This window comes from Phoenix dactylifera, chromosome 12 (assembly GCF_051530095.1).
Source record: "Phoenix dactylifera cultivar Ajwa chromosome 12, Ajwa_hap1_PhDact_Kaust_v1.1, whole genome shotgun sequence".
Lineage (NCBI taxonomy): Eukaryota > Viridiplantae > Streptophyta > Magnoliopsida > Arecales > Arecaceae > Phoenix > Phoenix dactylifera.
In genome coordinates, this window is record NC_143201.1 from 15,310,998 (window position 1) to 15,335,724 (window position 24,727).

General features: G+C 40.6%; 1 protein-coding gene across 8 annotated transcripts in view; it reads left to right on the forward strand.

Annotated features, from left to right (window-relative positions):
• Positions 1 to 278: 278 nt before the first annotated feature.
• Positions 279 to 24,727, forward strand: part of LOC103717463 (uridine kinase-like protein 4) — a 56,373-nt gene continuing 31,924 nt past the window's right edge. For 2 of the 8 annotated variants that reach the window (XM_026808600.4, XM_088708558.2), the window contains exons 1-3: positions 279 to 902; positions 1,156 to 1,198; positions 2,356 to 2,451. Coding sequence is in view for 2 of the 8 variants with exons in the window: in XM_088708555.2 (XP_088564681.1) it covers positions 2,298 to 2,451 (154 nt within the window). In the remaining 6 variants the exon portion in view is untranslated. Of the gene's footprint in view, positions 907 to 1,155; positions 1,199 to 2,288; positions 2,452 to 24,727 lie in introns of those variants that run through there. The other 6 variants (XM_026808599.4, XM_088708559.2, XM_088708555.2 and 3 more) reach the window with 5 other exon arrangements.

The window sequence follows — 24,727 nt, forward strand, 5'->3', positions numbered from 1 at the left end:
TTTGACGGATATTGATAAGAATGCATATATTAGTCGAATATTCTAATTTTTATGGATATTTGAATAAATTTGGATAAAAAATTGGATGCAGGTAGGTATTATTCTATCCACTTATATCCTTCTAAGGGCTATTTCTTATTTAGAAAAAATATTCTCTATATCATTCCGACAATGATGCATTGAGATGCTTGTTTGATGAATTGCTCAAAAAAATAAGAGGTTGTGATTGGTGGCACGTAGAGCTGTGATACATGCAGTGAAGGGAATAATTTATCCTTAATTTAAGACCTCGCAGAATCGGTCTTTACCGTCTTGCTTTCAGCGTCCCGTTGTGAATCGCCATGAGATCCCTGAACTCCCATTTTCGGGAATCCGACAGCTCCGGTGCAATTACTCTTGTGAGAGTACTCTCCAACCGATCCCGATGGGCGCCAGCTGTCCGATCGTACGATCCGGGACACCTAATTTACACGGCGGATCGTTCATTTCCGCGAGGTGCAAGCTGGCAGACACGTGACACTATTGCAAGAAGTCCTTCAGAGGAGCCCTGACACCGGACCCGCTCTTTCTACAAATAATGCCCCCCGCTGCTCGAGCGCATGCAAGGTGTTCGAGGCTCGCTCTCATCAGACTCTGTTTCCCTCCATCTCTCTCCTCGCCCGTCGCCATCTCGCCTCCAATGAAACCATCGTCCTCCCCGACCTCGTGAGCGCTGTCGCGCGTTTCCTTTTCTAGGAATTCGCTCTCGATCGTCGTGGGATCCGCCCGCCCGCCCACCGCACCGCTGAGATCGCCAGAGCCGGAGGTGGCGACGGTCGTCGGTACGTCCGCAGCTCTCATTTCGCATCCATCTGGCTGGATCCGAACTTCGCCGGCGCCGAAGCCGGAGAGGATCTTGATCGGTAGGTATGGATTAGTTATCCTTAGATCCCGCGCATTGTTTTAAATCTGACATCTTCGAGGTATCTAATTTTTTTTTTTTTTTTGGATCGGCTTGGGTTAGCGTTGGGGTTTTGCGGTTTTAATCTAGGAATTTGATCTAGGTCTGTGCATTGCGTATCCTACCTAATAGATGCGTTTGGTGTCGAGTTTTCAAGCCAAATGCTTTTCCGTGGCATTTTTTATTGAATATTGGTGTCATTTGATCTTTTGCAGGGCAAGGAAAGAGGCACTGCACCTCTTAGAGGAGCTGTAATTGGTAATGTTTATTTCTGCTTCTCTTGCTATCTGTACCCTGTGTTCAACCAGAGAAAAAAAAGGAGTTGCTCCTTTTTTTGTGTTTCTAAATTTAAAATTGAAAGCTGTTGGGTTCTGGTCTTAACTTCGCACGTTCTTTGTAGGCAAGGGAAAAGAAGTCTAAATGTTCTTTGATATTTCCGCCTTGGGGATTAATATGACACTGTTAATCTCGAGGGCTGTTCAATTTTCACCAATCCTCCATTTCCTTGTTAACGAGGATGCTTCTGTGCGCGTTTGCATGCCATTTGGAGTTTACCAAACAACCACTTGCGAGCTGAAGCAGAACTTATGTTCAATTGGTGTTCTGCTGAAACTTAAGGAGTAGTGTAGTTTGTGGAAATGGAGGATTAGATTCAAATGCATGGTATTGGAGTAGAGCTTCTCACTGGTTTTCATGAGTATGGTTTTGAAGAAACTTTGTACGTTGGTTCTAAAGAGGGTCAAGGATGAGCAGAAAAAAATAAAATGCATTTGAAGAAACTAATCTGACTGACAATGAATTAAAATACATTCCGATGAAGCAACAAATATATGTGATGGCAACTAAAGATTCTAGAAAGAATCTATAAGATGAATTGATGAAATCCATTTCTATAGGTTTTGAATGCTAACTAAATTCTAGGGAAACCGAATAAGTAATTTGAACAGCAGTGTTCTTTTTCTCTTCCTTATTCCTCTCTCTTTTTTCTCTCAGAAGTCAATAGGATCTTAGATCTGCAATACAAACACAAACTTCAAATCTATTCTGTTAAAGTCTCAAATCGAGAAGTTCACGGTATTCATTTTAATATCTTTAGTATGTAGGTATTGACTTTATGGTATATGTTGCCATCTTAATGGTGCCCTAGGCTTATCTCACAATATTTCTTATACTGATCGCTATAAATTATCTCGTTGACACTTTATCAGTTATTTCAGCATCAGTTATGTTGATCAAGCTAATATAATGTTAATGATACCGTTCTGTTACCATAAAATTTTTCTGTAATCACTTTTATTAAATATTCTAACTATGCTGTATCCTCTTATTTGTTGTTCTTGGGATCCAGCCTATCTACATGGGTTCCAAATCAGTAGACGAACTGCTAGAAACATCAGCTGAAGTTCATTTTTCAGGACTTCACCTGGATGAGTTGGAGACGGTAAATTCTGAAAAGGAGCTGCCAACAACTTCAGCAACAGAGAATGGCCACAGAGAACCTTTTGTAATAGGTTAGTACGGTCCTTAGAAATGAATAAGTTTTATCCACTTGTCAAGTTGCTTAGGTGTTTTGAATTGCAATCGCTGCATCTCTAATGTAATACTAACGCACATTTTATTCTATGCGTCATAATACTAATGGTTGTTTTAACATGTGATAAATAAACTTCGTATTTGGTTATTTGGTTGAAGATTCGGCATGAACCAATTACTTGATTAGACATATGGACCTAAGAGTTGTTACAATTCTCTTCTGGTGATGTGCTTAGTAATGTATCTAGGAGGACATCCAGTGCAAATCTAAGATTTCCTTGGTTTATGTGCCAACAAGTTAGTTCATCCCATCACCTATGGATCTCCACCTTGGGTTGATTGTGCAAGACAAAATTGAAAGCATGTTTTTTTTTCTTCTTTTTCTAGCAAAGGAAATTCCTCTTATAGCCAATATTATTTCCAGGAGGCTGCTTTTCTCTTTTAGGAAGTAGCAGCAGCATGATATTTGGTTGTTGCCAGAACATTGCTACATACACCATCTCACCAAACTCATTAATTTATAAAAAGGTGTCCTTTGAAGTAAAATAGAGATAGCAAAATGGTTTGCCTCCGGAATTTAAGAAGTTTGAGCTTTTAGAGAGGGGAATTTCAATGGCTTCAGACCTGATGATATGATGGACTAGGATCGTCAAACTGGACCAAAAGAATAGGTATGGACTATGGACTAAGGATCACAATTGGACAGTACTTTAATTTATGGCATCATAAGCCTATCTCTGCCCTTCGGTAGAGACTTATTGCTCATGGCAAGACCGTAATTGTCACGACCCCCGCCCTGATTCGGCGGGCCGCCGCGACGGTCCTAGGGTGCGGGTAGGCATAAGGCCACCAGCCACCGCGTAGAACTCTACTACCTATCAATCATCATAAATCTCAGAAAATTTTGGCATGATATATGCACAAAATGACCACTTTGTTCTATTTTTAACCTGTCAGGAAATATCCACACATACCACAATCTACCTGTCAGAGCAGCAATCACATAATTCTGTCACAAAATAAACTTGGACAATATAAATCAATACATTATCACAGGCACACCCCATCTGCATAAAAAATTTGGTTCCCATTTCATTCATGGTCAGACCCATATCCACAACAGGATCTATTCCTATAACTGTACACCATACACACTGAGGGTTTATAATACATCAAAATATATAAACCTCTACTCTACACTATACTATGCTATGGAGCGGCACAGATAGTAGGCAACCACTAATCCTGCTCCTCTCTATACAATACCTGCCCTGCAATCAAAAATACCAAACTGGGGAGTGAGTATATGAATACTCAGTGAGTGGAGTAGAGAGTACTATGCACATGAGACAAGATATAATCATGGCTCGAGGTGAAATCTCAAGAGCATATGAGTAGTCATCAATAACAGGGTGCACACAACTCAACATAAGAAATATGGAGTAAATCATCACAGTATCACCACAATCATAATCAACTCATCGGGAGTATATATAGAATAGTCAAATAAACATGAATGATACATCCTGAATATGCTCAATAGATTATAGCACTGAAATATGCAAATCGGGGTGTTAATATGCGAAGTCATCACTAGACAGCTGTCGGGAGGTGGGTCTTACATTCAGGCGAACCACAACAACTCCCTACTGTCATATGCATATGCAGGATAAGACACCATATTGATAATGTAAATACTGGCCAGTATCCAGAACAGAAATCCATAGAAACATCTCACATCTGTATACTAAACGGCACCTCGTGGGGTCTTATTTTGCCCGACGGCAAGCCATATATAAGTCGCAGGACCGGCCGATCCCACGCCTAGGGCCGTGTCCCTCCTAGGAAGGAACTGGGCTCGCCCACCCAGAAGGCTACTATTGCACACAGGCCGATGTCTAACCCTATCGACTATAGGTGTCCTGTAGATACTGCCAAGCCATGCATAAATGCCATAATGTACCCTCCCAATATTTTACTAAAAAGGAGTATAATCAAGACTACCACTCATAAACTAACATCAGGGTTGAGAGTGAGGGGTCAAGGGAGTGCAATGCAACTCAATATACCACTGAAAAGGCTCTACAAGTCTTTAAAATAGAGGAAATGAAATCAATTTACAAAAGAGGTCATTTCATAATTCGGAACCAATTTGACTACTCTTTTACCCCTTGTAATTCCTCTCAATGTTCCCTCAAATGCATGTACAAAATAATCAAGCATGGAGAAACAAGATTATAGAGGAATCTACTACAATATCAATCAATATGCACAAGTGGAATCAATTCACAATTGGCGACATTTATGAAAATAAATTAAGAATGCTAATGGTGTTAAGTACATGACTCCCACTCACCTGCCAATCCGGCACGGTCCTGATACACCTCCAAAAATCTACAGTAGGTAGTGGGGGACTTCTTCCTCTTGTTCCCTAGCTTCTTGCCCAACTGTGACATGCATTAATTATACATTCAGTCTTGTATCAAGGACTCATAATCTATGTATCAATTATAAACATAGAAAACTTTAATTGACTCAACTCCCTCCTCACTAAATTTTCCTTTTTCTATTAATTAACTTGCTATTTATGTGTATTTTGATGCACGAGCATTTCACTCACACCTTGGGCCATTGCTGTTGGGGCAAGGTGCGATAAAAAATTGAATCCTTTTTCTTTCTAAAATTTTTCTGACTCCCGAGCCGTCTCCGCTGAGGCTCGAGTCGACTCCGGCACCTCTCGAGTCGACCCCGCCTAGCTCGAGTCGACCCCAATCTGTCCCGAATCGACTTCAGTTGACCTCGAGTCGACTCCGGCGCGTTTCGAGGCGACTCCCATCATTTTTCTCACCTTCTTCATCTCGGATGAACAGTAAACCGGACTGACAGCGGGTTACTTCATCCCGGTTTTGATCCACTTTCCAAACTCCAAACTTTATGAAATTTATACCTAATATTCTACACTTATAGGGGTTTCCAGAATGGTAACATGCATCACCATCGGAGGTCGATTGACCTCCGAAATAATTCACTGAAGTTGGGACTTCGACACAGTTTTTCCGCAGCCTCGGAAAAACTTATCGAAATCCGATTTTCTCTCCTTTAACCACTTCTAACACTTCTATCTAACCTCTCTAGACTAAATCCACCCTTTGTATAGCCTAATTTCATTAGAAGACTAGGTAGGGATGGGTATTTACCTCTTTCTCTTCGGAGGATTGGGTCCTTGCACCGATGGAAAAGAGACCGACACTTCCCTTTTCTTCTTTCTCCTTCTTCTTCTCTCTTTTCCTTCTCTTCTTCTTCTTTTCTTTCTTTTCTTTTCCTCCGCCTGAGACCCCTCCCTTCTCTGTTTCAAATCCACCGCCTCAGCCACCAAACCCCCTAATTAAGTCACATCAAACACCAAAATTCCCGTTTTGCCCTTGCCACTTCAACGCATCTACAATTATGCCATTATCTTTTGATTCCTTCCAATTTTACCCCTTATATCAATTTTTAAGGACTATTCTATCCTTCTTTATATAAAAAAAAATTTGGGGTTATTACAGTAATGGTATCTTCTCTCTCTCTCTGTTTCTTTATCTGGTTGCAAGGCCTCCTTGGTTGAAACATTTCGTTCGGACTCTTGATTACTCTGTATCAAGGTCCGTCGTACCGGTACCAGTCGGTGTGCCGGTGGTGGCCCGGACCGGTACGTATCGGTCCTATACCGGTTCCATACCGGTCCGTACCGGCTCCATACCGGTTCTCCAACGATAAACTACCGGTACCGGATTTTACGCTGATCCGGTACTGGTCCCCGGCCGGACCGGTACGACATACTATGCTCTGTATCCTTTATAGTACATAAGTGACCTAGACTAAATCTGGACTACTGATTTAGCCAAGATGGTCCTTTCCTTGCATGGAGCTTGTGACTAGAAATAAAAGACATTCATAGCTTGATCAGATTTAGTGCTTTCAAAGCAGCCAAAATGAAAATTCAATGCATCTAGAACATTCAGAAGGTGCATTTCATTTAGACATGCCCTAAACTCATATAATCATGGTAAAATGATGCTTGGACTTAAATTATGGATTTGAAAAGTTATGGATGTAATTAAACCTGGAAATTAAAAAAAAATCAATATTTAATTCTTAACATGAGGACTTTTCCAACATGAAGCTACCAACCAAGGTTTGCCATCTCGGTACCGGACTCCGTATCGGTGCCACACTAGCATTGTATTGGTACGGTATGGAATCTTTTCGGCATATCGAGTGTTAGTACGCTACCTGTACCGAGTATCAATACCGAACTGATATGGTACGATGCACCCCGTACCATCAATCAAACATGGCTTGATATGCTATCCATGGGGTGGTCCCCCGTGATGACTCACCCTAGCCCCGAGTACGTCGTCTCCAAGGCTACACACAAAATCTTCATTGACACCATATGCTTGCTTTTGTAGGGGCATGCTTAACTGTTGTTGCCTGATGGGAACTTCCCCCATATTGCTATCAATGTCTTCATGTCGCACGACCTCTTAACATTACACCACTGAATCCCCAATCCTTTGCTTGCTGTGCAGTGACAGTACCAATATCCACTAATCGTTGTTTCCAGATACGGTTGTCGGTTGACATCTCTTCTAATTCATCGATATGAGAAGCAAATTGTTGTTGCTAAACTGCGTCATGAGATGAAATCGCTGTATACTGCTAAGCTTCCTGAGGAAACAGTGATGCAAACTCTTACTGATTCCAAAACGGTATTAGAGGTGAAACAAACAGGATAAACTACCAACATTATAGAAGCAAGGATGAAGTTGCCAACGCCATCCCTTACAATCCCGCCTCCAGCAGCAAGCCCTGGGTTGCCTCTACAGCAACCATCTGTGTTCAGCTTCAGCTTACCAAGCAGAGGTTTAGACCACCATACCAGTCTGGGAGTAGTTCTGTGTAGCTGTGATTGGATTCCGATTGATAGGGTTGAGGACCTCTTCATATGAATCTTTCTATTTCCTCTTAATGCTTCGAGCCGCTGTCTCTCTCTTACTACACCCATAAGCCAGCTAAGAAGTAATGCTTTTAGTCCGTTAGTGACAGTAGGAATGACATTCAGCCAGTAGGAGTTCAGTAGGTCTTCCAAGCGAAGGAGTCGCAATCCGGTTGAAAGCCAATAGCACAGAAATTTGGAGCAAGGACAATGTTCCCCTGATTGATTTTGTTCTGGACCCACGACTTCAAAGTGTAGCAGATCTCAAGAGTGTGACCTAGACGTCTGTGGTAAGGGCAGTAATTTAGATTGTCCGTCATGTCTGCCTCTTCTTTAATAGGCGCTTTCCGGTAGCAGGTGTCACGCCCCGAGCCCGAGGCGCGGCAGACGCCGCACGCCCGCACGGCGGGCCGCACAGGCGTGCAAGGCATCGGATCATATCAAAGCAAATACAGATGTTCAAAACTGACATAATTATTTAAATTTATTCAAAAGCAGTCTTACAAAATTTCAAATAACATATGCTTACGTAAGTCAAATACTTTAATCAATCTAACTAAAGGACCAATAACTGAAGGAATCGTCGGAAAATCTAACGCACTCCTCAATCCCGTGAGATCAAGCCTCTGGATCTGAAAAATGGAGAAAATAGAATAATGAGCTACACTAGCCCAGTAAGCAACAAAATACCCCAGAGTGGGGTCAGAGCATATCAGATCAAAATACAGGATAATGTCTGGAATAAATCATAAATAACATCGTTTTGTTGTTTTCAAAACTTATTATCATTTTTCCAAAAACTCTTATACCAGAATCTCAACATAATAGGCTGCGGCCACGTAACCCAGTGGCATGGGTTGCACAAGGTGCCAAACACCACTATTATTAAGCACCGGTGGTACGGTGTCCAAATACCACTATTCTAATCACCGGTGGTACGGTGTCGAAACCGGTTCCTCACAGATTACAAGTCGACAGGGCCAACGTATAATCCCCATTGGCGGGGCCAGAACAGAACAGAACAGATCATAGCCATGCTGAGAATACATATATATAAAAACAGATTTCATAAATTTTCCAGTCATAGTTTACGGATTTCAAAGCATAATTTTCAGAAATTTAACATGCCAAACCCATTTTACTAAATACAAAACATATTTCAGAATTTAATCTATTTATCAAATAATTTAGAAATCACACTCGAAGTATTAAGTTACTTACCTCTTCTCGCTTGATTCCTACTTCAGGTAGACGGATCAGGTTCACCTGTTAAAGTTTAATTAATTTCTTGTTAATTTCAGACTAAGCAAAATTCAAAAATAATACTATTGGACATGGCCCAACAGAGCCCAAAGTTGGCCCATAATGGGCACGGCCTGATAGGGCCCATATCGGACTCGGCCCAATGGGCCCGCATAGACTCGGCTAAATAGGGCCCCCAAGGTTGGCTTCTAATTTGTTCATTTATACAATAAGATTTATTGCAGGGACTAATACTTAATTACAGGGTACTATTCTATAATAAAACTTGAGTGAGGGGACTAAATAAATATAGTTGGGGGCCTTTATGTAATAAATCTTTCCTATAGGGATCAAATACAAATTACAGGAGTCCCTATTTCTGAAATAGCATACTGCCAAGGGCTTAACTGCAAAAAATCTGTTTATTGGTCAAATGGGTTTGGGTTTCGGATCCCGGGTTTCGGGTTCGGGTTCCAGTTCAGGTTCAGGTTCAGGTTTGGGTTCGGGTTCGGGTTCGGGTTCGGATTCTCGGGTTTGATCTGGATCCAAGTTGGGCCCATGGGGGTATTGCCCAACTGGGCCCAACCGGACTGGACTGGGCCCAAGTTGGGCCTGCAATGGACTGGGCCCAATGGCCCAGTTTGGCCCGTGATGGGCCTCCTCCTTCCCCAAACTCCCCCCCACGAACAGGGGGAGAAGAAGAGACGGAGGAGAGAGGGAGGTGGCCGGCGGAGGTGGCCGGCTTGGGTGGCCGGGGGCCACCCCTCGATCGACTGCCAGCCAGCCGCCATGGCGGCCGGCGGCGTTGCAGGGACCGACGGGGAGGAGAAGCAACCGAAATGATGATCTCAGCTGCTTGGGCTGAAACAGAGGAGAGGAGGATCTCGACGGAGGAGGGCTTACCGGCGGTCAACGAAGGTGGCAAATTCCGGCCGAGGGAGGCTCGGTCCGGCGTCAAGCGACGGCGGCGATGTTTGAAGCCGAGGGGTTGGATCTCGGAGCAGGGGAAGCTCGCGGAGGGGATCCGGGCGGCGCTCGGTCGGGAAGACACACCGATCGGAGAGGAGGAGGAGGGAAGGAGGAAAGAGGAGGAAGAGGGCTCGGTTTGCCCTAGGGAGGAGGATTTGGGGGGTTTTTATCACCCCCCTCGTGATGGCTCTCCGCCGCGAAGATCGCGGCGGCCGAGCGAGATCCGCGGCCGCGGTTCGGCCGCGGATGAGCTGGAGGGGGGGTGCCGCGGGACTAGCGACATCCCCGCCCCGATCATCCCCGGAAGAGCCGGAGAGGATCGCAAATCGCGATCCTCTGTTCCGGCCTTCCAAAAAGAGAACGGGACTGAAGTCGGCAGGGGCTGCCGACTTCAGCCCGTGTCTCACATTCTCTCCCCCTTAGAAAAATTTCGTCCTCGAAATTTAACATACCTTAGCTTGCAAAAAGGTCCGGATATTTTTCCTTCATCTTGTCCTCCAGCTCCCACGTGGCTTCACGTTCTGAGTGATTGCTCCACTGGATCTTAACATAAGGAATCATGTGCCTCCTCAATACTTGCTCTTTTCTATCAACCACACGTACAGGCTGCTTAGGATATGTCAAATCTTCTCTAAGCTGCAAAGGAGCCACTTCTACCACATGGCTCATATCTGGAATATACTTTCTTATCATAGAAACATGAAAAACGTTGTGGACTCCAGACAGTGAAGGTGGGAGTGTCAATTTGTATGCCACAGCTCCTACTCTTTCCAGAATCTCAAAAGGGGCCCACATAGCGTGGACTGAGTTTTCCACGTATTCCAAATCGCATCACCCCTTTAACTGATCAAATAAGTCATCAATTCTTGGTAGAGGATACTTGTTCTTTATTGTTACTTTATTTATCTCTCGATAATCAATACATAATCTCATACTACCATCCTTCTTCTTTACAAATAAGACTGGGGCTCCCCAAGGTGAAATACTAGGTCTGATGAAACCCTTATCAAGAAGATCCTGCAACTGCTCCTTTAATTCTTTCATTTCAACTGGAGCCATTCTATAGGGGGTCTTAGAGATTGGTGTGGTACCAGGAATCAAGTCAATTGCAAAATCAATTTCTCTATCTGGTGGCAAGCTAGGGAGGTCTTCCGGAAAGACATCGGGGTATTCATTTACTACTGGGATATCTTCAAATCTTTGATCTGACTGTCTAGTGTCAACCACTGTGGCAATATATGCCATACTCCCCTTTCTAAGTAGTCGCTTAATTTGCATAGCAGAAATAATTCGAGGGGAGGTATATGCACCACTGCCGATGAAGCTGAATTCAGTATCTCGAGGGATCTAAAATTTTATCCGCTTTTCATGACAGTTAATGGTAGCAAAGTGTGATGCTAAGTAGCCCATACCGATAATTATGCCAAAGTCATGCGTATCTATAACTATCAAATCAGCAGGCAAGTCTTTACCTACTATCTGAACCGGACAAGTCTTGCAGACCTGATTACCCATCATCCCACTTCCAGCAGGGGTGTTAACATGCAAATCATACTCTAACAGCATGCAAGGTAGATCATGTTTTCGCACAAATATCGATGACATAATGAATGTGCAGCACCAGTATCAAATAGTATATAAGCATAAACAGAAGCAACCGGTAGTGTGCTGATCCCTCAAAGGATAATGACTAACCTTAGAGTCAAATTATTATGTTGCTAAGAATATGATTCACAAAATGAACATGTACTGATAATCATTAGATAGCAACAATTTATCTCAAAAATGATTTGTATCAAATCGCAAAAGTAGGTCTAAGAAGGCAAAGTATTGATACCATGATTCAATATGCCACAAAGCCTTTAACTTAAACTTATAAATCATAAGATGAGAGCAAATAATGCATGGTTTATTCAGATATTTAACAAATTAGACCATATTTGGTCATCAATCAACTAACCCGAGTCATGATACGTTCAAATTATCATTATTATTATTATTTTCTTAGCATACCCAAAAATAGCAAAGTCTATCCAAGAAATAACATAATCATATCAGGATTGACCTGAGAATCAATAGTGTTCACCTTCCCTTATTAACAAAATCTTTCATTATTGAATAACATAGTCTTTCATCATAACATGTTACCAAAACACAGTCAATATTTTTGACCAGTTTAAATTTACTCAGTTAATCAAATTTCTGCTGCACAACTCAGATCAATATTTTCCAAACTTTCTTATTGATCCCACATCATCAGCAAATTTTTTATTTTTTTTTTAATATCCAAACAAAATTTTATCCTTGCTTCCCAAGTACACTAGATCATGATTAACCCTTGAGATAGTTATCGTATTTGTACCATCATATAATCAAGCAATCATATTCTAGATCCAAATTTGAACTAAGCCAATTCTAGTTTTCCTTAACAATTCCATTATACAAGTTGATATTTATTCGAAGCTTCGATAATTAAAAGATTCTCGATCGATTAACTTACTCAGGAGCTTATTTAATCATCCCGAATCTTTTCTTTTAGGCTAAACTTATTTTGGCCTCTCATGAAATCCCCCTTGCATTTCTCATACGGTGATACAAAATCCATAATCAACTCATAGCCTTGATTTATAAATATTTAACTAACAAGAATCTAATAATCTGGTTCAAAGATTTACAAGAAATTCCACAAAGATATAAACTCTATGATTTTACATTGAGATCAACTCCTCAAATAAGTAAAATATTTTTATTTGTAATACTGCAAACATTTCAGGATCTTGTAAATCTACTGGACTTTAGAGAATTTACTAATAACACAATGATATCCATATCGATCAAAATCAAAAATACTATACTTTTCAATGATTTTTATTTTTATTTTTATTTTTTATTTTCTTTCAAGCATCAAGAACTTTTCTAAATCAAGCAAGTCCTATTTTCGACCAACCCAAAAAAATATTTAAATCCACCAATATTCTCAAGATTACTAATTGACTTTCCATCAAAATATCAATCTTAATTGTTTTAAGTCTCAAGTAGAGCCAAATAAGAATTATTAAGTCTCATCCCAAAGTATATTTTCCTTCTATATACGAGCTCCATGCATGATCCACATACAGATTTCAATGAATATTTTCTAGTCCAAGCTTTAAACATCTTTTTATAGATGAATCTTAAATTGCTACCAAAATAATTAACTTCAACTAGAAGCAATATCCACAGTGCCTGATATCAAGTTAAACTTCCCAAAATAATTACATTGCACGATAATATCTCATGATTAATATTCCTTCACTTAATTTAGTCAAAATCTAATTAATCATTGAAATACAAATTGCTCTGCCAAGAAAACTCTCAGAATAACTTATTCACACTTTGGTTACAGCCATAATTAGGTTGCATTTTAGCATTTCAAAATTCTGGTAAAATAACATAAATTTATCAATAACAAAAGCAAATAAATACCTTCGTCTAATGGCCTAATGTCTGCCCATCTCTCAAACTTTCCGACGAATTCTAAAGATCCTAAAACTTAAGCTCCATCCGACTATTTCAAACACAATCCCTAGGAATCTGAAACCTGAGCTCTGATACCACCAAATCTGTCACGCCCCGAGCCCGAGGCGCGGCAGACGCCGCACGCCCGCACGGCGGGCCGCACAGGCGTGCAAGGCATCGGATCATATCAAAGCAAATACAGATGTTCAAAACTGACATAATTATTTAAATTTATTCAAAAGCAGTCTTACAAAATTTCAAATAACATATGCTTACGTAAGTCAAATACTTTAATCAATCTAACTAAAGGACCAATAACTGAAGGAATCGTCGGAAAATCTAACGCACTCCTCAATCCCGTGAGATCAAGCCTCTGGATCTGAAAAATGGAGAAAATAGAATAATGAGCTACACTAGCCCAGTAAGCAACAAAATACCCCAGAGTGGGGTCAGAGCATATCAGATCAAAATACAGGATAATGTCTGGAATAAATCATAAATAACATCGTTTTGTTGTTTTCAAAACTTATTATCATTTTTCCAAAAACTCTTATACCAGAATCTCAACATAATAGGCTGCGGCCACGTAACCCAGTGGCATGGGTTGCACAAGGTGCCAAACACCACTATTATTAAGCACCGGTGGTACGGTGTCCAAATACCACTATTCTAATCACCGGTGGTACGGTGTCGAAACCGGTTCCTCACAGATTACAAGTCGACAGGGCCAACGTATAATCCCCATTGGCGGGGCCAGAACAGAACAGAACAGATCATAGCCATGCTGAGAATACATATATATAAAAACAGATTTCATAAATTTTCCAGTCATAGTTTACGGATTTCAAAGCATAATTTTCAGAAATTTAACATGCCAAACCCATTTTACTAAATACAAAACATATTTCAGAATTTAATCTATTTATCAAATAATTTAGAAATCACACTCGAAGTATTAAGTTACTTACCTCTTCTCGCTTGATTCCTACTTCAGGTAGACGGATCAGGTTCACCTGTTAAAGTTTAATTAATTTCTTGTTAATTTCAGACTAAGCAAAATTCAAAAATAATACTATTGGACATGGCCCAACAGAGCCCAAAGTTGGCCCATAATGGGCACGGCCTGATAGGGCCCATATCGGACTCGGCCCAATGGGCCCGCATAGACTCGGCTAAATAGGGCCCCCAAGGTTGGCTTCTAATTTGTTCATTTATACAATAAGATTTATTGCAGGGACTAATACTTAATTACAGGGTACTATTCTATAATAAAACTTGAGTGAGGGGACTAAATAAATATAGTTGGGGGCCTTTATGTAATAAATCTTTCCTATAGGGATCAAATACAAATTACAGGAGTCCCTATTTCTGAAATAGCATACTGCCAAGGGCTTAACTGCAAAAAATCTGTTTATTGGTCAAATGGGTTTGGGTTTCGGATCCCGGGTTTCGGGTTCGGGTTCCAGTTCAGGTTCAGGTTCAGGTTTGGGTTCGGGTTCGGGTTCGGGTTCGGATTCTCGGGTTTGATCTGGATCCAAGTTGGGCCCATGGGGGTATTGCCCAACTGGGCCCAACCGGACTGGACTGGGCCCAAGTTGGGCCTGCAATGGACTGGGCCCAACGGCCCAGTTTGGCCCGTGATGGGCCTCCTCCTTCCCCAAACTCCCCCCCACGAACAGGGGGAGAAGAAGAGACGGAGGAGAGAGGGAGGTGGCCGGCGGAGGTGGCCGGCTTGGGTGGCCGGGGGCCACCCCTCGATCGACTGCCAGCCAGCCGCCATGGCGGCCGGCGGCGTTGCAGGGACCGACGGGGAGGAGAAGCAACCGAAATGATGATCTCAGCTGCTTGGGCTGAAACAGAGGAGAGGAGGATCTCGACGGAGGAGGGCTTACCGGCGGTCGACGGAGGTGGCAAATTCCGGCCGAGGGAGGCTCGGTCCGGCGTCAAGCGACGGCGGCGATGTTTGAAGCCGAGGGGTTGGATCTCGGAGCAGGGGAAGCTCGCGGAGGGGATCCGGGCGGCGCTCGGTCGGGAAGACACACCGATCGGAGAGGAGGAGGAGGGAAGGAGGAAAGAGAAGGAGGAAGAGGGCTCGGTTTGCCCTAGGGAGGAGGATTTGGGGGGTTTTTATCACCCCCCTCGTGATGGCTCTCGGCCGCGGATGAGCTGGAGGGGGGGGTGCCGCGGGACTAGCGACATCCCCGCCCCGATCATCCCCGGAAGAGCCGGAGAGGATCGCAAATCGCGATCCTCTGTTCCGGCCTTCCAAAAAGAGAACGGGACTGAAGTCGGCAGGGGCTGCCGACTTCAGCCCGTGTCTCACAGCAGGGTTTTCTTATCTTTCTATGATTACCATTCAAGTATGAAATATCTCCGCCTCCCCATTCCTTTTCAAAGTCTAGTACTTATGGCGCAAGTAAGTCTCTTCAAGTGGAAGCAATCATAGGGGGTTCAGGCATTGTCATAAATCAGCTTAGGGGTGATGAATTTGACTTGACTTGACCCTATTTGGGCTGGATTCTGCTCAAAATTTTCGTACTTAGGAAATGTTCTAACTGGGTCATTCAATGGGTTAGGTATGGGTCAGAGTTGTGACAAAACTTGGGTCATGAGGGTAGAGATTGTATTTGAGTCGAAACAATTTATGTTGTTTGAGTCATGAACTTGGAGTAAGAATTCTTTGTATACAAATTAGTTAAATCATTATGGAAATTAGCTGGTAAGGGTTGTAAGGATTGGATTTTGATAGGTTAGATTAGCTTTATTAGGTATTTAATCTAGTAAAATATATTAGGTTAGTGTCTGATGGATGACTTGAAATGACTTGTGCGTGTGGGTATGGATCGAGGGGTCTCAACGGTCGGGTCATGTATGGCTCAAGATTTTGTTTGTTGCTGTCCTTACTTGACCAGACCTGAACCTAACCTGGTCCGACCCATTGCTACACCTTCATTAGATGCTATCTTTGTCCCGAGTTATTACATATATCATGATCGATATAGAAATCGATTGAGTCATCTGTTCCTTTACCCAAGAAAATTCCAACATTTTTCAGGATGTCAAGGTGTTTGTCGGATTGATGGACCTTCATAAATTGGTGTTCAAGTCCCACAATCAATTTCCTCATGGTTGGACATTAGATTGTTGTCTTGATGCTTCTCATTTATCAATCTTGAAACTTTTGATCACTTGACGGATGTCAAGCATCCTTGGATTTTCAAAGCTGGCAGGGATTGGATCATCAGGCAATCAAATTTTGATAATCTACTTGAAGTAATTTTGAGATTTTATTCTATGATCAAATTCTCCAGATGTTCATCCGAGTTATAATGGCTCATACAGGACTGGATCTAGTGCTTGGTACTCCAATTACGGATTGAATATTCTATTCTTGGTGATGTATGATCGTGAGATTTTGGACAACTAGATAATTTTGAAATTTTTAATCTTGATATTTTTCAAAGATCAAAACTTCTTTCACTATATCTTCAAAATATGCATTTTCTATTGTAAATTCTTGTACCTCATCATGCAGGATCTTATGCAACATGGCATAATGGCATCAATACAATAAACAATGGCATTCATTTACCTATTACTTTATTTTTCTCATTGAAGCCTCTTGCCGTGTTGTCTTTGCATGTCTTTGGTCAGTTTTGCCATATAGTTGAGCCATCCTTCTATACCAAACCAATGCATAAAAGGTAATGGATATCTGTTCTGCAATTTTATACAATCCCAAATTGATTTCAGATCTTAAAATTTCTGAAAACTAAATTCAAATTTCAGATTTATATTGAAAATGTGTAAGGAGCAAGTAGCAGTGATCTGTTTGGGGTGGATGTGCAATCTTCCATTGAATTTGATCAACATAGAAAACAAGAGGGGGAAGATAGTGGTGAAGAATAAAAAGAAAAAAAAGAATAAAAAGAAAAAAGTTTTTAAAGTCCTTCAAAACTAATCACACCACCTCCAACTTATTTTGAAGCATTTATTTCACAAACTATTCCTAATGCTTCATGAAAAGAAGAAAAGCCATGTACCTCACCCACTTTTATCTATTTCAAGCAAGGTTTTAAGTATAGTGGGATGGAGGCATCTCGATTTTTTCGTGGAATAGGATGCCTAGTGCACCTACACTCAGGACAGTGAATGTCCTATCCTATCCTAACCTATTTCTTGACTTGTCCCATCCTAACACTCGGGATAGGAGGACGCACCAATGTCCTAGGATTTAAAGCCTTGGTTTTAGGCCAATACAACTTGCTTGAAAGGAGCTTGTTTGGCGATCTATTGAATCCAAAAGTTGGATCTCATCATGACACCCTCAAACATATAAAATTAGCTAAAATGATCCCTAGATCTAGATCTGAAAATAAAAAAAAAGATTAATATATTCTAAAGCTTTGGACTTACCTAACCTTAAGCTACTAACTAAGCCTATGGCTGGCTGTTCTAGGGACTAAAATTGGACAAAACTTACCTGCTACTCTGATACTTAGTTAGGCTAGTTAGAATTTGTTTCAGTTTATATAGTTGTAGTTTGTGCTACATTCATTGTATGCCATACTAGTTTGAATTGGTGCATGTTGGGCGTATCATACCATTCCGGTACTGAACCGATACATGCTAGGGGAAAATGGAGTATCGATACACCAAACCAACCTGCATACTGGGCATAACAACATTGTACCAAGATGATACTGATAGAGTTTCGATATTGAGATTGCGAATCTTGGCTACATTGACATGTTTCGAGTGAAATAAGTCTGATATAGAGTAAAGGCTTTTTGGCACCTTGTTTTACACTGTCCCATTAATCAATATATGTGGAGTTGCTTTGAAATTCGAAAGTTTGCTCTGGAAAAGTTATCTAGGAATTGGCTACTTAATAAGGTAGAGCAAACTTGTGCTAGTATTGCCTTCCATTTAGGAAGGATATTTTTTAAACATGTTGAAAGGACCTTGTAATATTTATGGTCATCCAAGTTCGTGTTTCTCCCTATTCAAGATAAATTTTTTTGCTTTCTATGATTGTAACTCATTTTATTATCTAATTATTCATCTTTCCCCTTTTGGTGGTTTGAGTTCTTTTTGTTTCTCAAATGAAAGTGATGGAGGATATAAATACTGGTGAGCTTATGTCTTGGTGGTATGATGTAGTAATGCAACTAGAGTTGGTTTGAAATGAGAGGAGCGTCTATTGGATCAATTTGCTTTGTCAATTGCCAGGTTGACTTTCGATCAAGGCTATTATTTCATGAGTAGGTGGCAGTGCCTTTTGATCATGCTCGTAAAGCTAAGATCATTTTGAAGAAATGTGTAGATTGGTTGAAAATAATTGCTAGGAAGCATAGTCTCAAGTTTATCATTTAGGAAAAGGATAGAAACAGCATTTTCCTATCGGGCCCAACAAAATCACATCCTTGATGTGTACCATGATGAGCAAAGAGATACCATAAAAAAATCACGATAATTGGGTCAACTTTTTTTGCCATATCTCAAAATAAATTACATTTTATTTCTATCACTTATCTTCCTTTTTTATGTTGATAAAAAAAACAATAATGATCCTAAGCAAGGTATGCTGAACCGGCCCATACCGACCGGTTTAGCCCGTACTGAACCGATACCGACGCCGACTAGTCCGGTTCGGCCACAAAAAATGGTTCCAGTTCCTACGGGGCCGGAACTGACCGGTACAAGGCTGAATCGGACGGACCGGTTCCGTCCGGTTCAGCCAGAATTCGGTGCGAACTGGCACAGTCTGGTTTTCATAGCGCGCGGCGCGCTGTGGCTTTTACTGCCACAACACTATAGCTGTAGCTATAGTGGCATTAAATGGCACAACATTGTAGTTGTGGCATTAAATGACACAGCCGAGTGCGCGCGCGGCAAGCGCGAGCGCGTTGTGGCCGGTTCGGTACCGGTCCGAACCGGTACCGAACTGGTACCAGCGTCGACCGGTACGCCGACCGGTACTGGTTCAACGATTCTTGATCCTAACTATCACAAAGTCCTGCAAGGGCAATGAATATTATATCCGTGGAAAGTCATCTGTCAACCAAACTAGAAAAATCATGAACAATATCATGAAACTTTTTCTAAAATTATTTAAAATGATTTTAACATGCACTAGTGATTATTTTTTTTAAGTCTACTAAATTACTAGCAACATCTGGTTAACTAGTATATAGTTAATAGGTTCATAGAAATGGGTTGGATTAATTCTTTTTCAAAGAGATGTGGTGTTTAAGGGGGATTAAGAATCCTTACCACCTTCTCTCTCTCTCTCCATTTTTGCATTTGTTGTGTATACGATGGATCTAAGAGATCTTTATATATTCTCTTTTATACAATTGTCAGTTCTAAGTTGATGGCTTTTCTCTTTGGGTTCATCATGCTTATTAGTCCCTTAGTGATAGGCATTGATAGAAAGTTACATGTATTGAAGTCAAAGGGATAGAAGGTATTTAGTTGTTTTCTAGCGAAAAGAATGAATAAATTGATGCTCCTGACATTGATGAAATACTTTCACTGCACCACTCCCTCTCTCTGAATGAGGAAGCATTTTATCTTGAGGTGTGTTTTAACTGCATTACAATTAAATAGTAGTGCTTTGCAAGTGTGCATTATCTTATAGGTTGTCAAACACAAGATCTCTTTTGCGGTTAGGAGGGCAAGAGGATGCATTTTGGTTTCCTACTTTTGCAGCAATATTGTACAGTCTATCAGGGGTTCATGCTATATTTGCAACGGCCAAACTAGATTATATGACCTAATGGAGTTTGACCATGCCTCATTCCACCCTAGGTCCTAGAACAATTCAGCCAAGGGAAAAGGTTGGATTAGGAAAAGAATTTATGCAACTCCCCCATAGTTTGGAAATATTTTGGATGATTAATCTTGGAAAAAAATAAATTAACAAAACAAAAAATGTAAGCTTGTTTTATCATATCTATGTAAATTCATGTAAAAAACAAGCATGGAAGAGGCAAAAACAAAAAAGAGTTGTGAAAAGGAATTCGGATAAAAATTGTTCCAATTAGTCAATAATCCAGAAAGATTGTGGATGGCTAATTTAGAACAATAAATTAATAAAATTTAAAACTGTATGGTTTTTAATCTATCTATTGATATAGTCATGTAAAAAAGCACTTGAGAAGCAAGAACAATAAACAACTGCAAAAAATGCTACCACCCCCAACAATTGATATCATGACCAACAAGGACTGCCAAACCAACCCGGTGCGAAACCGGGTCGGTTCGCCTGTTACATTCGGTTTTGGCCTCTTATCGGCCGGAACCTATATAGAACTATTTGGAACTGGTCGCTTATCGTCCGAAATCGGCTGGTAAGTACCTGAACTGGCCAGTTTGCACCGAGTCAACCCGGTTCTAAACCGGGTTGACACTGTAGTAGTCTACCTGATGCTTTTTAAAGCATCAGGCACAATTTTGAAAATTCTCAGCTGTTTTTTTTTCCAAATACTTCAAAAATAACACCGATTCAGGCTATTAGAAGAAAGATCCAATGCTAAATAAGATGTGCTTTCTCTCCCTTATCTTATTTTTTTTTGGGCTTGAAAAAATGGCTCAAAAATTACAAAATTAGGAAAGATCATGCCAAATTTTTTGATTTGAGCTTGATTTTTTATATGTTGTACATCTATGGACAATCTACATGTTGACATAAAAAATTTTAATTTTTGGATTATATATAATTTTTAAAAATTAAAACTATATTGTCAGATTAAAAAATAGTTTGTTTGAAAATAAATAAAAATAAAAAAATGTAAAATAAAAAACGTATTTAGAAAAATGCAAGCTAATATTCATAAAAAATTGGTGTCCATTCATTCAAATTTTGACGGGATCATGCACACAGTGGCCTAGGCAGCCATGATAGTTTTGGTGGTCATGGATCTGCCGGCTAGAAAGAAAAAGAAGAACAGAAGACCATTTTTTATGAGATGAAGCCATAGGGTGGTCTTCGATGTACCATGAGTTTCAGTTTACGTATACTATACAGGATAGGGGTCACAGTGCACGATCTGTTAAAGCCCGCGAGGATACGATTACATATAAGAGATGAACTCTTTGAAGTTATTTAGGAGGACACAATGCAACTGCAGATAACCTTGCACGTGGAGTAGAATCCATAGATGTATCAAGTTTCGAGTCGTATACTGGATCCTATTACCCGTAGCCACAGACAGCTTATGACCCATACGGATATGGATACAGTGCGTTTGAGACATCTTTTGGTGGATACTATTTTACGTAGCTCGGAGCATCTTACAGATCGAAATTTGCTGCCGGCATATTCGGATAAGCTCAGCCAAAGGACACCTTTCAGAGCTACAGCTTCAGCGAGAGATTCGAGATTGCTTATAATCCGATGCACGTTTCTTAAAGGATGAACGTACAAGATTACAATACCGCTTGATTAAAGAGGTAGGTTGATGTGCCTCTTGACTCTGCTAATAATCTGGATATTTATGAAGCATCCCCACTCGACCCAATTTTAGATATCGATATGTATGTTGGACTTTAAATTTATGTAATTAATTATATTATTTTTTAATTTTTACGTTACTACTTGATTTGAGAATATTTTATGTTGTCTATTTTATGATTTGTATCATTTTAAAGCAATAAGATGTATCATACAGGTTAAATTGGGATTATAAAAACATCAAAAAATATAAAAAAATCAAATTAGACTTCAATTCATTGAAAAAGTTCGAAAAGAGTGATTACCAATTAATTTTTTTTTAAAAACTCCAAAAAAAACCGGACATGCATGGTTCGTAAACTGGCATGCCGGATTCGTACCGTTCTGTACGGGTCCGAATAGATACCGACCCGTACTGGGCGCCGACCGGTATGGATCTCGGTCTGGTTCGGCCGACCTTGATCACTAATTTGGAGCCCATGAGTGTTTCTTGTTTGAGTGATAATTGGTGAATAAATTGTAAGTGCATGAAATAAAAATAATTATAGATTTGTTGAATCATATGAGAATGGTTTGGAAAACATTAAACTAGGGTATGTTTGGCTGCAAGGAAATCCATGGAAAAAGAAAAAGAAAAACAATACATTTTCTATGGTATTGCCACATGCTTATTGGAAGTCCTCGCCGGTACCGACTATACTAATGTAGCTCCTCCAATGAGCATGCCCTTAGCTCTATCGTGTTCAAGGAAGTGCACTACCGGCATGGTATGCTGAACTGGCCCGTACCGGTCGGTTCAGCCCGTACTGGACCAGTTCAGTTCAAGCATGAAAAACGGTTCCGCCCCCAAAGAGGCCAGAATCGAGCGGTACAAGAACCAGACCGGTTCGCACCGGTACTCGCCCTCGGGGCAGCGCGCCCGCGCGGGCGCGTTTAATGCCATAGAGCGGCATTTAATGTCCCTCTGTGGCATTTAACATGGCAGGCACGCATCCGCGCGTGTTTTTTTGTGCGCGTTGTGCATTAGCCGGTTTGGTATAGATTCAGACCGGTTCGATACAGGTTCAAACCGGTCCGGTACAGGTTCAAACCGGTTTGGTAGGCGACCGATACGCCTACTGGTACCGGTACAACATACCTTGACTACTGGGGCTATTGTGACTATCGATCTTGTCTAGAGCTGGTTGATAAATCGTACGATGCAGAAGGGGAATCCAACACTTGAAGGTCTTGATCTCATGAACAGAGATGTTGTCCTTTTGGACCTTGGATTGGGCCTAGCCAATGGACTTGATGAGGACCAAGGATTGCCCCCATTTTCCCTGGGAGCCCATGGCGAGCTCCTGCTTGATCATTTTCAGCTACTTAGCTTCAATTTGCTGAGATGTTCTTCCTTTCTTTATGCAATCCATTGGTTGAAGCTGATTGAGGATGTAGGTTGGTGATCAACACCGGGGTTTTGATGCTAGAGTATCTAGAATGCACGTTCTAGCCACACAGGTCATGGAACCCAACATGAGTTTTGTATGTTAGGAAAGTTTGATGTTAGTTAGTTTTGGGGAGTTTGATTTTTGTGAACTTTCTTTTTGAGAACTTTTGATGTTATTAGGTTAGGGTTCTTTGGGTTACAATAGAACTTGGAATCCTACATTGGAAAGTTAAAAGAAAAGAGTCCTCTTATATTGCTTATAAATATCTCCATTGGGCCTCCTCTTGTAATTATACTTAAGATACTTGAATTATTATTAGTGAGAATTCTCTTGCGGAAATTATTCTTTACTTCTGTCTATTATCTCTCCTCCCTTTTGGTGGATTCTTAGGGTTTTCAAGGGAGCGTGTGAGAGCTGTATCTTTGGAGTAGTTGGTCAAGATGATGTTTTTGGCCTCGGAAGAGAGTGATCCACCTCTGTCCTTATTCTAACTACCGTATGTCTGTTCTAACACCTTAAATCGTATGTGCCATAGTGGAATTTCTACCTCACCACAATCAGTTGTGTCGACATACCCTTCATCCTTTGAGTTTTCGGCTCAAGTTTAGCACCTCCTGATGTTAGGTTTCTTTGCCTACACAAAGAGAATGAGGATCGTTGCACCTACCGCTACTACTACCATCACCATTTATGCCATTACGGTGATGTAATGTAGGTTAATTAATTTTGTGGCTTTGTAGGGAGGTTACCAAAGATAGACAAATAACTTATCTACTAAAGATAAATTTTATTTACATGAACATCTACATAAATGTTCCGTTTATATGAAAATGCAAATGAGGAACCACTCCCAAATTGAGTTCAATAAAAATACTCAAAAATTCAAATTTCATAAAAACAAGAAGTTAATTTTTTAGTTTACAGACAAAATTACAATTTAAAGGTTTGATTAGAATAGCAACATTTAAATCCAAAGGTTTTTCTCAATTTTTAAGAGCTCATATATTCTATCAAGTCTAAGTATTGCTGATCCTCAAAAGTCCAATAAGAAAAAAAATCATATATCTTAGTCTCCAAATTTTTTTATCTAATATGGTGCTAATAAAAATATAGTACATCAATATAGTGATATACTTCCAAGTTTAGACATACATAGACACAATTCTTAGAAGTGTTTGGATTGTTACAATAAATATACACAATATGCTAGGTTTAGCTGCCAATGAGGTGAGAAAACTTTCTAATATTTTATAAATTATAATGTGAAGATTGTATGCAGCAAGGTTTGCAATCTCGGTACCGGATCCTATACTAGTAACATGCTGATATTGTGTTGGTATGCATGGAAAGAGAGTTGGTTTGGCATATCGAGACTCTGCACCTCACCCCCTGCGTTCTGAGTCTCGATTTGGTACTGGTGCGGTATGGTACGCCAATATAGGGCAGTATGCACCAATATGACGAACTTGGTATGCGAAATTGTAGCTATACATACTAAATGCAATTAATTGTCCATTGGACTCTAAAAAATATATGGTTATTGAAGCCCCATTGTTATCTGATTGCTTTCTTTGGTTCGTAGTTGATCCTTTGTAGGATCATAAAAGGTGCTAGTCATTTTATATGTGCTAGATCACATTTATATTACTAAGATTACTTTTTGTATTAATAAATAC